General features: G+C 36.4%; 1 protein-coding gene across 2 annotated transcripts in view; it reads left to right on the plus strand.

The window, feature by feature from the left end:
* AIMP1 (aminoacyl tRNA synthetase complex interacting multifunctional protein 1) overlaps nucleotides 1-15,446 on the plus strand; it is a 62,862-nt gene that overhangs the window by 38,120 nt on the left and 9,296 nt on the right. For both annotated transcript variants that reach the window (XM_074950714.1, XM_074950713.1), the window contains exons 3-6: nucleotides 1,417-1,530; nucleotides 6,756-6,917; nucleotides 10,141-10,355; nucleotides 13,443-13,611. In XM_074950714.1, the coding sequence (XP_074806815.1) occupies nucleotides 1,417-1,530; nucleotides 6,756-6,917; nucleotides 10,141-10,355; nucleotides 13,443-13,611 (660 nt within the window). The remainder of the gene's footprint in view (nucleotides 1-1,416; nucleotides 1,531-6,755; nucleotides 6,918-10,140; nucleotides 10,356-13,442; nucleotides 13,612-15,446) is intronic.

A 15,446-nucleotide genomic window follows, 5' to 3' on the forward strand; every position in this document is an offset into this window, starting at 1 on the left:
CAACTCATAATGATTGCTCAGTTGTAAGAAAAAATTCAGTAACCCAAAACAGAATATCAAATACTTACGCTGTATGTTCTGAATCATTTAATTGCATGAATTTACTGTTACCCATGTCCTCATTCTCTCCTTGTTTGTCATGCTTACTCTTGTCGTCTTTTCCTTACTATATTTTTGCAGGGTCCCAAACCTGATTGGGGCCTTTAGGCCTTACCACAATCCAAATAGAAATATTGTGTTTGCCACCTTTTTGATAGTATTATAGTTTAGAATTTAGACTGAAGGTTGCTAACATTTTGAATGAATGCATGTGGACCTTACATCTTCTGAATTCCTAAAGAGTTCCTCTTGGCATGTAATCTAAATGTTTTGCTTATAAATTTAAAGTGATCACACTTTTCAACACACATTCTGCATAGCCCAAAGGTAATGCCACAACATCTTATACTGAAACATTTTGTCATCTTTCTTATACCCCCAGCTTTTTTCTTTAGTCAGAAACAAGGGGGCTCTAAAGATTAAAACGTTCAGCCATTATTGCCAGTCTTTTTCCCTCAAAACAATTTATAACCGTATCAGCATTGTTTCAGTTAGTTAAACAAAATTACAAGGTACATTTTTAAAATACAAAGAATGAATCAAATACCATTCACTCTCAAGTTTAATCCCAAGGCTACCCCACATCAACCATTCAACAAAATAGAAAGTATTATTAAAAGCTAGTGCCAAATTTAATCTGTGAATCAAGTCCATTTGTATTTATTTATTTTTTCTATTATGCTAATTTATGTAATATCTTGAATGCCTCACAATTATTAAGAAGAATAGAATAAAGTCTCTCAGCATCACCATTTCAGAATGGAGAAATGGAGGCACAGAGTTGAGTGACTTGTTGAAGGTCACCCAGGAAGCCTGTGGGCGCACTGGGAATAGAACCTTTTTTCCATTGCTTAAATAAGACTGTCCTTACTTTCACAGCAGGCAACCTCATTGTACATTCTGTATTTAGTTTGCCAACTTCAGTGGGGTTTTTTATTGTATATCAGGACAGAAATCTGGGTGTTTACAAATATAGGTTATTTTGTTGAACCTCATATAGTTGATTACAAAGTTATAGATTCAGTTTGCTGTCACCGGAGGAATTTGAGAGGGGAACAAAAAGTAGCTTGATTATGATTTAGATGTAAGTCCATTAGGAAGGCATGAAAGTTGATATTTGAGAAACCACTGTCAATGTTCATTAATAAAAAGTCAGTAACTGTAATAAAATATGTGTGATCTCTTCTAATGATAACTTTGAATTATTTTTAAAATATTTCCTTTATTTTTGTTCAGATTAGTGACATTCAGCACTTAGCAAATGGATGTGTAATGACTGGAGCCTGTAGTTTCTAATGTAAATTGTGTCAACTCTAGTCCTGCAGGCATCTCTCCGAGAAGAGAAGAAGCTTCGTGTAGAAAATGCTAAACTGAAGAAAGAAATTGAGGGACTGAAACAGGAGCTGATTCAAGCAGAAATTCAGAATGGAGGTGAGAGAGAAAGGAAGAAGAACTATATCTTCACATGTGTGGGCATAGATCCTGTCACCATCTTGGACTGCTGTTTTGATCACTTGTTTAATACTTCCTGATTCATATTCTTGTAGTCACATCCATGGCATATTTTTTGGCTGCTTTGGTGACACTTTGGAATGCCATACCTCTCGGTGGTAACCACCTCTGTAATTTAAGTTCTCTTGTAAGTTGCAGAAGTGACAATTACATATGAAAAGTTTAGTCATGGTTGGGACCATGCCTTTCTATATGTCTGTACAGTGCCTGGCATAATAGGGACCTAAATTTGACTGAGGTTTCTGGGTGCTCTTACAATACACTGGAAGATGTTGGGTGACGAATGCATTTGAAACTCTGTGTACCTCATTTAGGTATCTCATCTGGAACTGAGCTCCTTTGAAGACCTAGCCACAGCTGAGGGTACTGAGCACTCTGGGAAAGCTGCGCCTAAATGACTTACCAAGGTGGTCCAAGGATTTTGTGGTGGAACCGAGATTAGAACATAGCTTTTCTGAGTCTCAGCCCTGTGGCTTAACAACAAAGACTTTGTTATACCACTGTTCCTCCTCTGTCATTGTCCCACAGTCTGGGTCTATCTTTTTAAGCCTGGGGCTGATATAGTCCTCACCCTTATTATGCAGTTTTACTTTTGAGAGAAAAGGAACAAAAAGAGGAAGCTGCAGTGCTCCAAATACAGCATGAGTGTTTCATTTTCTGCAAACAAATGTTCTTGAAGAATATGTCAAAAAACAAAACAAAAAAAAAACATTTTTAGTCTCTTTGTTTCACACTTCTAGTACTGGAAACCAGATAAGACAATATCCAGTGAAGCATGATCTTACTGCTTCCCATTACTGACTTGTTCAGGTGTTAAATCAGCATGTGCAGTCTTCAAAAGAACCACCACTTCATAAATGCAGAGGTTCAACCTCCTCCTTTCACATGACTTAATCCCTTTAATATGCTAGACTATCTATGAGTCTGTTTTTTTTCCCCTAATGGCCGAGAACCTGCAATAGTTCACCTTAGTATTCTTTTCAGATGTGGGATAAGCAGGTATGGGTAAGAGGTGTCTACTGATATTTCACAGAAGTATTTTACAGAAAAATATCCCTATTACACATAAGGGACAAGCCTCTATGTATACAAAGTTTTCAGGTTGCAATTGTAGTGTATAAAAAGGATAGAGAATTAATATCCTGTTTGACAAATGTTTTGGATAGACTTTACTTCTTCATTTAAGCAATTTATGTGGATGGAGAGCAGAACTAAATGTAAGGCCTTTTTCTACTGAACTGAAGAACGTTTTATGAGTCTATTATGTATTCACACTACAAGGAACATATAAACCAGCATATGGAATGAGGCATCTTTTAAGAATGGGAGGAACAAGAAGACTTTCCTTAACTGGTGACCAAAGGGCAAGTTTAACTGTTGGCTGCTTAGCCTGACAACAGTCCAAAGCAAAATAATGGAAAAGCTGATATGGGATCCAGATGATAAAGAATTAAAGGGTATTTATGCTAGGCTTGGATATATAAACAGGGAGTAGTAGGTTAGAGTAGGGAGATGATTCTACATCTGTATACGACATTGGTGAGACCAGTATTGGAATACTACATGCTTTTCAAAATGTGGACACCAGAACTGTAAGTTGAAAAATTGGAGCTCATGCAGACAAGAGCCACAAAAATGATTTGAGGTCTGGAAAAAAAGCCTTACAGTGAAAGACTTAAAGAGATCAATCTGTTCATTTTATTGAAAAGAAGATTGAGAAGTGACTTGATTACATTGCATAAGAGCCTTCATGGGGATAAAATACTGCGTACTAGAGGACTCTTTCTCTTTACAGAGGAAGGAATAACAAGAACCAATATCTGGAAGTTTAAGCCAGACATATTTAAAGAAATAAGGCACAATTTTTTAAGTGCGGATGATTAACCACGGGAACTAATACCAAGGGAAGTGGTGAATTCTCCATCTCCTGATGTCTTCCAATCAAGACTGGATGCCTTTTTTAAAGTTTATGCATTAGCCCAGGGGTGGCCAACCTGTGGCTCCAGAGCCACATATGGCTCTTCAGAAGTTAATATGCGGCTCCTTGTCTAGGCACCAACTCCAGGGCTGGAGCTACAGGCGCCAACTGCCGGGAGAGTGCTCACTGCTCAACTCTGGCTCTGCCCCAGGCCCTGCCCCCACTCCACCCCTTCCTACCCCCTCCCCTGAGCCTGCAGTGCCTTCGCTCCTCCCCCTTGTCGCCCCCCCCCCCCCCGAGCCTCCTGCATGCCAAGAAACAGCTAACCAGGAGGTGCGGGGAGGGAGGAGGAGGCGCTGATTGGCTGGGCTGCTGGTGGGCCAGAGGCGCTGGGAGCAGGGTGGGGGAGCTGATGGGGGGGGGGGGGGGGGCTGCTGACGTATTACTGTGGCTCTTTGGCAATGTATGTTGGTAAATTCTGGCTCCTTCTCAGACTCAGGTTGGCCACCCCTGCTTTAGCAAAACACAAGATATTGGGCTCAGTACATGGGTAACTGGGTGAAATTTAATGTCCTGTGATATACAGGAGATCTGACTAGACAATCTAATGGTCTCTCTTGGCTTAAAGTCTGTTAATCTAAGGAACTGATCAACAGAATGGCTTGTGATGTCTTCTCCAAGTAAAGACCAAGGGATCTTTGACCGTTTCCTTTCATCTTGGAAGCACATGAATAGTTCATGTGCTTCCATTACCTTTTTGTGGAATGTGCAGTGAGTACTTACAGGACCACCTGCTGTTACTTCTGAAAAGAACATCTCATTTACTGTTGATGTTTGTAGGATGAAGTACTCCTGTCTCATTGTCTGGATAACAGGCTTACAAATTGTAGTGGTCCTGTGATGAAAGCAGCTTTAATTTGTTGGCTGTCAGCATATTTCACTTTGCCAAACAAATATTGCAAGTAACCAATCTGAGAATAACTTATCAGAAAGGTTAAGATTCTGTCATGGTATTTTTAGTAAAAATTAGGGTCGGGTCTCAGGCAATCAACAAAAATTCATGGACCCCCACAATCTGTCCCTGACTTTTACTAAAAATATCCTGCGGGGGAAGGGCAACAAACAGCGCGCTGTCCGGGGCTGACTGCCCCGACTCAATCCCAGCTGCCGTTCTGGTGGGCCCCCAGGGGTGGGCTGCCAGCCCCTGCAGCAGTGGCTAACTGCTGCTGCTCTAGCCCCAGAGGGATGACCTAACCCCACCCACTGCTTCAGTTCTTGAGCCACGGCTGACAGCTGCTCCAGCCCTGCCCTAGAAGAAGTCGGAGAGGTCCTGCAGAGTCACAGAATCTGTGACCTCCGTGACAGAATCATATCCTGCTTATCAGCAAGTGTTGCTAATATGAAACTAATATTGCTAAGATTTGAAAGAAAACTGTACTGTACTTTATTCATGACCACATATCTTACTACTGCTGTAGTTACCACACACTTCCTGTAACACATGCTTCAAATAAGTTTAATTATCCTATGCTTTACAATATGCAAAATTTTCTGCACAACATACTTCATTATTATAACAGTGGGTCATCTCATTTTATGCCACCATTCCCTCCATTTGTGGCCTTTCTTAAGGTACAAATCACTGCCTGTCTAAAAGATAAAAGGTTTCCAGAGATAGTCAGTGCTTGTTTCTCAAAATTAACAATCAAATATAAACTATGGTTGCATTTAAATAAAGCAATGTTTATATGGGAGGGGGAGAACAAAATAAAGGTTTTTCTTAATTCTTGTCTAAGAAAGGCTGCTCAAACCTCATTAGAACAGGTTAGATGTCTTAGTTGCAAAGGCCAAAATTTGGTAACAGTAACTTTACATATCACATTACATGTGATCTCCTTTCATTTTTTCTGTCTCCCCAGTTAAATTTTTCTTCTTCTCAGACTCTCTCCTGTATCTCCAACATACATCCTTTGGGGCTTGTTAGAAGTTTCTTCTTCCAGCTGTCCATCACTGGGTTCTCTTCCTACATAGAAACCTCTAGTCTGTTTCCTCAAAGTGTAATAACAAATGTATGTGGTTAAAAATATGACTTACCGAATATTATTTATTTATTTATTAAGCACAGTGCAACCAGTGCTGTACAAGACACAAAATAAAGACAGCCCTTGCCTAAGAAGATTACCTTCTAAAAAACAGACATGGAGAGGATGGGACATGTTAGTCTCCATGTAACATTTGGGAATGTCTTAAATTGTCACATTGGTACTTACCACATATCTGTAGAGAAATGTTTTTGATGCCCCAGAACGACTTTTTTTTTAGTTGACTGAAACAATGATTGTTTAAATTCTCTCTTAGGCTCACAGTCCTGTACTCACTTAAACCCCAAGATCATGTCTATATCCCTCCAGTTCTCCCCCACCCCAAAAATGGTTTCTGGATTCACATTTTTTCTGTATGTAAAAAAGTGTTTTTGCAATCTCAATCAATCATGTATCATTTTAGCAAAAAAACCAACCCTGTGATGGTAATAGTCTCCATTATATTTTGCCTCCTACAACTTTTATATTCTTCATAACACCATTTTAAAATTATAATTATGCTATAACTGCTTTTCAAATTATTTTTGTCTCCTGGTGATTTAAGCCTCGATTCTCTAAAGATTTACATTTGTGCTTAATTTTATGCACATGAGTAGCCTCATTAAAGCTAATGGAAGTAGTCACATACATAAAGTTGAGCATAGGCATAAATTTTTGCTGGGGCCTTTCCTTCTCATTTTCTCTTTGAGTATGTGTTTACACAAAGTTGTGTTTTGCTTTTAAGAGTATCCTTAAACCTCAGATTAAATGGGGATGGGGGAGGGAAGGAACAGGTAGGCATAGGACTGATGGACTCACCTCTCTTGCTTTTTCTTTTTCTTGTGTATTTTTAAAGTTATCCATTTTCTTTGAGGAAAAAATATTAGGTTTCCAAATATAAAAACAATAATACAGCTATTTAATCAGAATAAATTTTGTTGTAGGTTTGTATGGTGTGTGAGGTCTGCTTAGTAAAGTGACATAGTTGGATATTTGAAATATTGTTTATTTTATTTTCTGAAGCACTCATTTCCTGTGTTGTTTTTCTTTAAATTTTCTTTGTATTTCATATAAAATGCCCTGATTTCAATTATAGTTTTAAGGAACTTAAATAGCATTTTAACTTCCATCATGTTTAATTTTAGTGAAACATATCCCAGTTCCATCCAGTGGAACCATTTCTACAGCCTCATTTTCGGAAGACTTACCACAGCCTATACCTGTCACATCCTATCCTTCTGGTCCCAAAGACCAAATTAAAGATGGAAGTGAAGAAAAGAAAAAAAAGGAGAAAGCAGAAAAAAAAGGTATTTCCATTTTTTAAATCCCTTAGGCATCTACAACAGTTAGTTTGCAGACTTGCTGTTTAGATTTTTATTGGAGAGGATAGAAAAGAGCAATCAGGAGAGCTACAGTAGGAAAATTCATACACATTAACTCTTAAACTCCTGGAGAAAGGAAGTATTTACAACTAATGAAAAAAAATAATCAAATAGGTTTAGGGCACTTAAAATTTAAGTTGGATATTGGGCAGATTTGTGTTAGTGTAGCTGAACTGTAGGTTGTCTTCCCTTTCAAAATAATAAATAAAATACTGAAATTTTGAGGTAGTGTGTGCAACACAGCACATGAAATTAAATAACTCTGAGGTTCATTGTTCAATTTTGATTCTACCATTGATACCATGCAAGCAACAGCCCATAAACTAGCTTAGAGAATTTACTCAATAAAAAGTAGTAATGTGATATAACATGAAAGGGTAGAACCCAATGTAGTTTGACTGTTTCTTCTGCTTCTTTTCGGAAAACTCTCTTAGTGAATGAGCTTCAACATCCTATTTAAATTCATCCCTATCAACACTAGTGGTATTATTGTTTGGGTAGAGGGGAGTACATTGAAATCAGCTAGGCACATAACATTCCTGGAAATTAACACCGTGTGTTGGGACTTTAAATATTGTACCCAAATATATTTGACTCAATTTGATATTTATTAGCTGCCTGTAGTAACCTTCATGTAAGAGTATTTAATGAAGATAATAATTTAAGAAAGAGGAAAAAATATAATTATAAAATACTGATTACATTTCCACAAAGGTCTGTTTAGCAACTCAGTGCATGATTAGGAAGGGTCAGTTTATGAATAGTACAATTCACTATTGATGGAAATGGATTTATTTCTGGACCTTCTTCAGAATTTGGACATCCCTATGGCAGTAAAGGGACCGAAAGGTGGGTATAATCATTTTCCTTGTCTTCAGTATGCAACCACTTTTGTCGCAGACTAGGATATCACTGGGATTCATAAAATTTGAAGCAGAGACCAGATGGCATCTCTAAAGCAATAAGGAGATGCACAATTTAGAGCATCTTTTGCTGGGATCTAGTGATTATGGGTTTAATAAAGAATTGGTAAGTAAAAGTAAACATATATTTAACTTTTGTATCACTTTTTCCCCCCCTTGTCTTGGTCAGCTGTTTAACAGTATGACAGTAATTTGGAAGGGAAGAAATTTAATTTGATTATCTTTGAAACATACTATTGTAATATCTTAAGAGACAAGGGATATATCTAGGGGCTTATGTATCACTGTGATGGGCATTTACTCAACTTTCAAACCAGCTAGTGTGCAGCATCACGCCATCAAAATGTGTGACAAATGACTGAAATATGTAACACCTGTTTGCTTCTCCCATGATTCTCAATTTTTCTCCGCAGTTGTTCCCCTCTTTGTTTTTTCTCTGTTTGCTTCCATGTTCCCCTTTGCCTCCTCGCTTGCAAACCTCTTGTCTTCTGTGGGTCTGTGGCTTGCAGTGGTAGTAGCAACAGCTCTGGGCTGAATATGGTAGCATCAGCAGGAGGTTCGCATCTGCTTCCTGGGCAAACAGCAAAGGAGTGAGTGTGGCCTGTGCACATGTATATACAGAGATATGCACAGAACCTCTTCTTCCTTTTTTCCTGCTGACAAGCACTACTCTGGCTGTGGCCAAGGGCAACCTGAGAAGGTGGAAATGTGGGACAGGGAACCAGAATTGGCTCCAAAGTTCACTGTACTGTGAAATGCAACAGTTCAGAGGTCAGGTGATGAGTATGATGTAAATACATAGGATGATGGAGGCAACTCTGTCATGTCGTCGTCATCATCATATTACATTACATGTTAATTTGTTGGAAATTATTCTATGTGCTCTCTTATAATGAGCTACTAAATAGCCTTATTTACACTTACTTTTTTGGTGGGCAGAAGGTGGTCATGATTAGAACTCCCGATTCCAGTTCCTTACTCAGAAAGTTGTATGAATTTATATGTTTCTGAAGATGAGCTGTTGCCTAATGTATAACTATGTTCTTTTTTTATGTTATCTTTGAAAGTTGCCACTTTATACAGGCACAGTCCTGTACTGGAACATTTATAAACCAAAATTTATAGACAGTTATTTACTGAAATTACCAGTGAAAAAGAAAGGTGCTTCATTGTCCCTTTTTTCCTTCCTGAAGATGATGTTTCATCTTTTGATTTTACATATCATGGTAGTAATGACAGAAAGATCCAGCTTCTTTAGATGAAAAAACTAGCATCTGGAATACACATGTCTTAATTAAGATGCTACTCCCATGGATTGTAATTCAGTAAACCAAATGTGAATGTCTCATCTTCAAACCAGCATACGTGTTCTTATATACAAAATCATTTATTACAGCCCTGAGAGCTTACAAAATGGGAGCTGTTAATTTAAAAAAGAGAAGAATATCTGTATGAGTCCTAATATGAGCCAATTCTTAAATCAATATGAGTAACAGCTATGAATCAATTGAAACTTAAGATGCCTTTTGATAATTTCCCATCAAACACACATATTAATTCTTCCTTCTGAATATGGCAAACATTTGGCAGGTCAGCAATTCAGATTTTTTTTAGATAAAGGATGCAATACCTTAAACCAGCTTTCCAGCAATAACTTGATGAGAAGTGATTAAAATATCTTTTTATTGGTACAAGAGAAATATCAATTTATTTTATCAATATACAACATTCTTGGAGGCTTTTTAAGGCCAAGAAGACTATAGGGATCTTGCATCACTTCTTTTTTATTAGGTATCATACTTGGTGTCCATTTTGCTGGTGAATTACTAGTACTAAGTTTGCTGCTGCTGCTATCATACATAACACTGTGTTTTCATACAAAATAGCCATATTTAAAATCAAGATGACTTTTAACTTAAAAAAGAAAATAAACAGTAGTTTTGTTTGTAATGTTAAGTTTTAATATTTATGGGAAATAGTTACCAGTGACTGTAGTTTAGGTCTAAGAATGACATGATTTGAAATAATGGGTGCAGGTAAGAAGTTACATCTTTCCTTTGTTTTCCTCTTTCAGAACACAGGTATCCAGTGGTGATACTAAATGAACTGAAGTACTGTACTTATACCTCACACTGAGATTGTAGTTTCTCTTGTCCATACAAGTTGGTATATATGTATAAATCTTAGGGCGTTATTACTGCATTTAATTAAACTCACTACTACAGGAGAGAAGAGGGAGAAGAAGCAGCAGCCGCCAGCAGCTGGGAATGATGGCTCTAGACTGATGGATGTTTCTCGTCTGGACCTTCGTGTCGGTTGTATCAAAACTGCAAAAAATCACCCTGATGCGGATTCTCTGTATGTCGAGGAGGTGGATGTTGGAGAAACAAACCCAAGAACTGTTGTTAGTGGCTTAGTGAAGCATGTGCCTCTTGAACAGGTACAAATGAAATTACTTTTACACAGTATTTGGCTGCGTAATGCATACTGTCTTAGTCCCAAAGAATGCTGGCTAATGCTAATTCTGTTAAAGTGACTCCTGGTTTATAGGAAAGACATGTTCTTCATCAGCGGTCTTAATCTTTTATTTTGTTTATTAAAAATAATATTTTAACTATGGAAGGACAGATTTTAAACTAGATGACAAGCTGTACTTGTGCACCTGTAAATACTCTTTCTGTTACAAAGTTTCTCGCTTTTAAAGGAGGTCAGAGTCTCATTGAAAATTTTTGAAAGGAAATTTTGATATTTCACTCAGGCAGCCAGTGTAGGGGAATAATATAGATGGGCATGTAATGCTGCAAGTAAATGATTCAGGATTGATGGATCCCTTCCAACTCTAACTTTTATGAATCTGTGATGATTATTTTTTTCCATATTTTTCACTTATTTTTATTCCTTATTTTGTTTAAATTATCATATCGGTGTTTAAAATGCAAATTTATTCTAAATATAAATGTGTTAATGAGATTAAAATTTCTAGATTCATATGTCTTATTTTGCTTCCATAAAATAATTTGTGTGTTTATAAGCAATTTTATTAGAAAAATGCTGACCTTTTTGATTTTTCAGATATTTTTATATGATCACATAGACTTTTGGTCATATACTGATGTTTATTTTAGTCTTTGGATCTAAAGTTGCTTAATTATTATCATATGGTTCCTACTAGGGAGAGGTCCAAGCTTTAAAGCCTGTGTCCAAATCTGAACTTTTTTTAACCTTGAGGTGTTGTAGAGGGATAGTTTGAATTCCAGCTTCTGGATTTGTTTGTTATAGAGATATTGGTCACCAATTTCCCAACTTCACAAGGTTTCCTGGGTGTTGGATCTGAGGTTTTGTTTTGGGCCATCTAAACTATATGCCAGACACACTGACGTTTAAAATAATTAGATCTCTTTCCAGAACTCACTTTTTATATTAGATTGGAACATCCAGCAAACACTTAAAAAAGGAATATTTTAAAGTTATTTAAAATAAAAACAAATTTTATGGTAATGCTCCCTGTCCGATAATACTGTTTCTAATGTTGTAGTGAAGAAGTAATGTGTTTTTTAAAAGTCTACACAAAGATATTTTCCAAGTTCTTCTGTCACACCTGTAACATTCCAAGTTTCATTTAAGTGTAAGCTGCATAAACAGCACACATGTTTAAAAAGTGTGTGTTAGGCATCTTGTAGCCCTGAGATGTTAACTGGAATGAGAGCACATAAAACAATCATCTTCTTGTGTGTATCCAGAAAATGTTTAGTTTTGTTAAAGTCTTCATGCCCATTCTTTAAAGTTCCTCTGAATCATAATCACATGTGGTACAATATAAGAAAATAATATAATGAGAAACATTTGGAAAAGTAGAGTCTTAGCCAGTCAGAAAAGGATACTAGTTTGACTTTACTGGAAACATTAATGGAAGAAAACCATCTGGATATTGAAGTTTACAAGTGTGTACATCCTTTTCCAACCTGTACCATTGTACCTAGAAACATTATTCATGAACTCTTCAGAATATAAATAATATTAAAGCTCTCCGATCACTCACCACAGCCACTCAGGGGGTGTATGAAGAAGGTAATTCAAAACCCTTCCCATTTCCATTTCGTTTCAATCTAAATTTGGCTATATGCATTTACAACATATTTCCATTTGTTTCTGCACTTCAGTGTTAAAGGCTATATGCTGTCTGTCCCAGGATTGTTTTTGTAATCAGTCAAAACCAAGCATGAATAAAGAGCACAATACTATTGCAGTGTCCCTTTTATTCTGTACATTGGTCTATCTCGATTGTTATGCAGCATTCAGGACGAGGCTAGCTCAGATATTTGCATTTCAAATATTTAAAACAAAATAGAACCACTGACATTTTACATCATATGTTTCTGGGGATTTACTTTCATAACAATGGCTTAAAATATACAACTATCACCTGCAAAATGTACTGTATGTACCCAGTAGATATATAATATCAAGAATATATTTAAATTGTCTATTTTCCATTATTCCTTCTTGTTTTCAGGGATTTGTATCTTAATGCTAAGAAAAATTTCTTTGTTAAATTTTCTGACTAAATATTCAGAATTTTGCACATGTGTAAATTTTATTAAATTCAAAAGGAGTCGTGATCTTGCTTTAAAAAGTTATGCATTAATATGCAGCGATCTCAATCTGAGAACAATTTTTTGTGGGATAGGGCAAATTTGAAGACATTTTTGTTTTGTTTAAAAAAGTTCTGCTTCAACTTAAAAATTAATTTTTCTAGGGCAAAATGGTTTCTAATGGGGTCTGGTTGCAGTGCTTACTCTCATTATTATTTATTAATTAAGGAAAAAAGAAGTGTTTATTGTTTTAAATGACCGAGTTGGTGTGTGCAGTACATACAGCCATTTTCATTTGCTCAAAAAATTTCTATTATCTTTGGTATTTGGGCTGAATAGGAACATACGGCACAGCTGTAATCTGTATCCTGAAATTTAAATCACCCAAACATTTTTATATAATTACATATTTTATATAGTAACTTTAGTTTGTAGAAGTGGGTTTTTTGTTTGTTTGTTTTTTTTTTAAAAGGAAATTCCCCTGCTAACAGCACTGTACTAAAGATGGCCTAAAGTTGTGACCCAAAACAACAAAAGCATGGCAAATGAGTAAAATATGTATTACCTAATATTTTGGCAAATCAAGGCTCAACCTTCGAGACTTTAGTATGGTACCCTGTTGTGTTTAGGTGCTGGAGGACAGCCTGGAACGTTTCATCCTTAATTGTCTGTTTCCTGGCTTTTATTGACTAATAGTCTAAAAAAAATAGTCTAATAACCGAGTGGTTATTATTTCTGGTGTATTATTGTTGTTGTTAGCATAGTTATATGTATACAAACAATATTCAGGCTACTGTATATATGCATATTACATGTATTAAGCTTTCTCCCTCATAATCAATCCTCTTTTTTCTATAATCAAATAACTCCCAAAACCTTAACTCAGTTTCCTTACCATTTTTTTTTTAAATGAATATCTGTTCTTTTTTGTACAGATGCAGAACCGGATGGTAGTATTACTCTGTAACCTGAAGCCTGCAAAGATGAGGGGAGTGGTATCTCAGGCAATGGTGATGTGTGCCAGCTCACCAGAGAAGGTGGAGATCCTTGCTCCCCCCAGTGGGGCTGTTCCTGGAGAAAGAATCACCTTTGAAGGTTTTCCTGGTAAGCAATATGTATTACTGGGGAAATGGGGAAAAATGCATAGCCAGGAACTTACATATAAGTGCCATAGTTGTCTCTCAGTTGGAGCTGATTATACAGTAAGTATTGTAAATTGAGTTAAATTGCAGACATTTGTAATATTCATGTGAAGAATTCATATTTTTATAAGAATACTCTAGTATTCTTTGAATACATAGCATAAAGAATGATTAAAATATCTCACTGAAAGCCAAACATTGGGGATTGTGGGAGAAATAATAGCTCTCATACCTAACACATAGTGCATTCTCATTAATAGCTCTTTATGAACGTGGTCATTTTCAATATTTCCATTTCGCAAATGGAGGCGTGGAGGCATAGACAGGCTAAGTGACTTGCCCAAGGTCACATAATAAGTCAGCATCAGACTTAGTAATAGAACGAAGGTTTCCTGACTCCAAATTCTATATCCTTCACCTCATAAAAATATGCACAATGTTTTCTGGGAAACATCTATTTCTAAGGTGAATTTTGAAGAAAAGTTTTTAATATTGTGTTCTTCAAATGATCTTTGGCTCCAATAAACATATTGTATTTGGTTATGTTTTTACATTTTTTTTAAATGTTTTTTTAATTCTGAAAATGACAGTTTGCTATGATAGAATCAAACCTGGTCTTGCTAATTTGTATCCTGAGTGGGAGAAAGATACCTCCAGCCCCCAAGTAAAGTGTGTGTAGAGTTTGTGAAAGGTGCTGTACTGACATCCCAGTATGGTACAGTTATTATATTCTAGTTGCTCACAGGTAAGCATCACACAGGTAATGGTACTGAGTGTTTCTCCACCCAAGTATCTCATCACAATTCTGTCAGACCCACCACCTGAGGATGAGAGGGATATTCAGTTTCCACATCTTTTCTGAGCCTTCCTGTTGACTCTATCAACCAAGATGCCAATATATTGTTTGTGGTGGTGGTGGAGCTTATAACGTCTATGTCATGGGTTCAGCTTAACGCCAGACAGGCAGTGATGAGCTCCACAGTTCATTATCAATTCCCGGAGCCATCCACTGTCAAGCACAAGTTGTCATCTTCTGAAAATGATCATCCAGATAGATGTGGTGTGTATGTGTCAATACGGTCTGATTTCTTCCTACAATAGCTGTCGCTTAAAATTGCGTTGCTATGTGTTGGAAATGCTGTGCCATACTTGACGCACTACTTAAAAGGCAGGACACTCGGCTTATTGAATATTTATCTCCACAGCATACCTTTTATATAAATACTTCTTAATGTAATCTTCTGGTACTTACAAAAAAATTTTGGATGGCATATCACTGAGAAAGCGAAGTCTCTGCACTAGTGCTTTTCAGATAGATGAAATGTAAGTTTTATTAAGACTTAGCTGCTGTGCCTTGTTGCTGTAATTCAGAGTGTATTACAAATAATATCCTGTTTAAAGAGGAAATAAGTATTGGAGCATTTTTTTCTTTTTTGGTTTTATATTTAAAAGATACCATTTTATTGCTGAAGAAAAATCAGATGCACTGTAGATTACGTACAGTGTGAACTAAAATCCAGAAATCTCCAATAAATCTCCAATAATAAATAATAATAAATCTCCAATAAATAATAAAAATAAATTCCTTTACCTTATAGTATTGATCAACTGCACCCAAATCTGCTGTTCAAGTGTTTTGTGTTTGAAGGATGAAGAATTTCTAAAGAAAATGGTTACATGGCAGTCTCAAAATATAAACCAAGCTAGTCATTACAAATATATCATAAGAGATATGCACACATACTTACCATGAAAAATAGTTCATAACCTTAAACCAAATTAACTCATTAGTAAATG

The sequence above is a fragment of the Natator depressus genome, chromosome 4 (genome assembly GCF_965152275.1).
Source record: "Natator depressus isolate rNatDep1 chromosome 4, rNatDep2.hap1, whole genome shotgun sequence".
NCBI classification, from domain to species: domain Eukaryota; kingdom Metazoa; phylum Chordata; order Testudines; family Cheloniidae; genus Natator; species Natator depressus.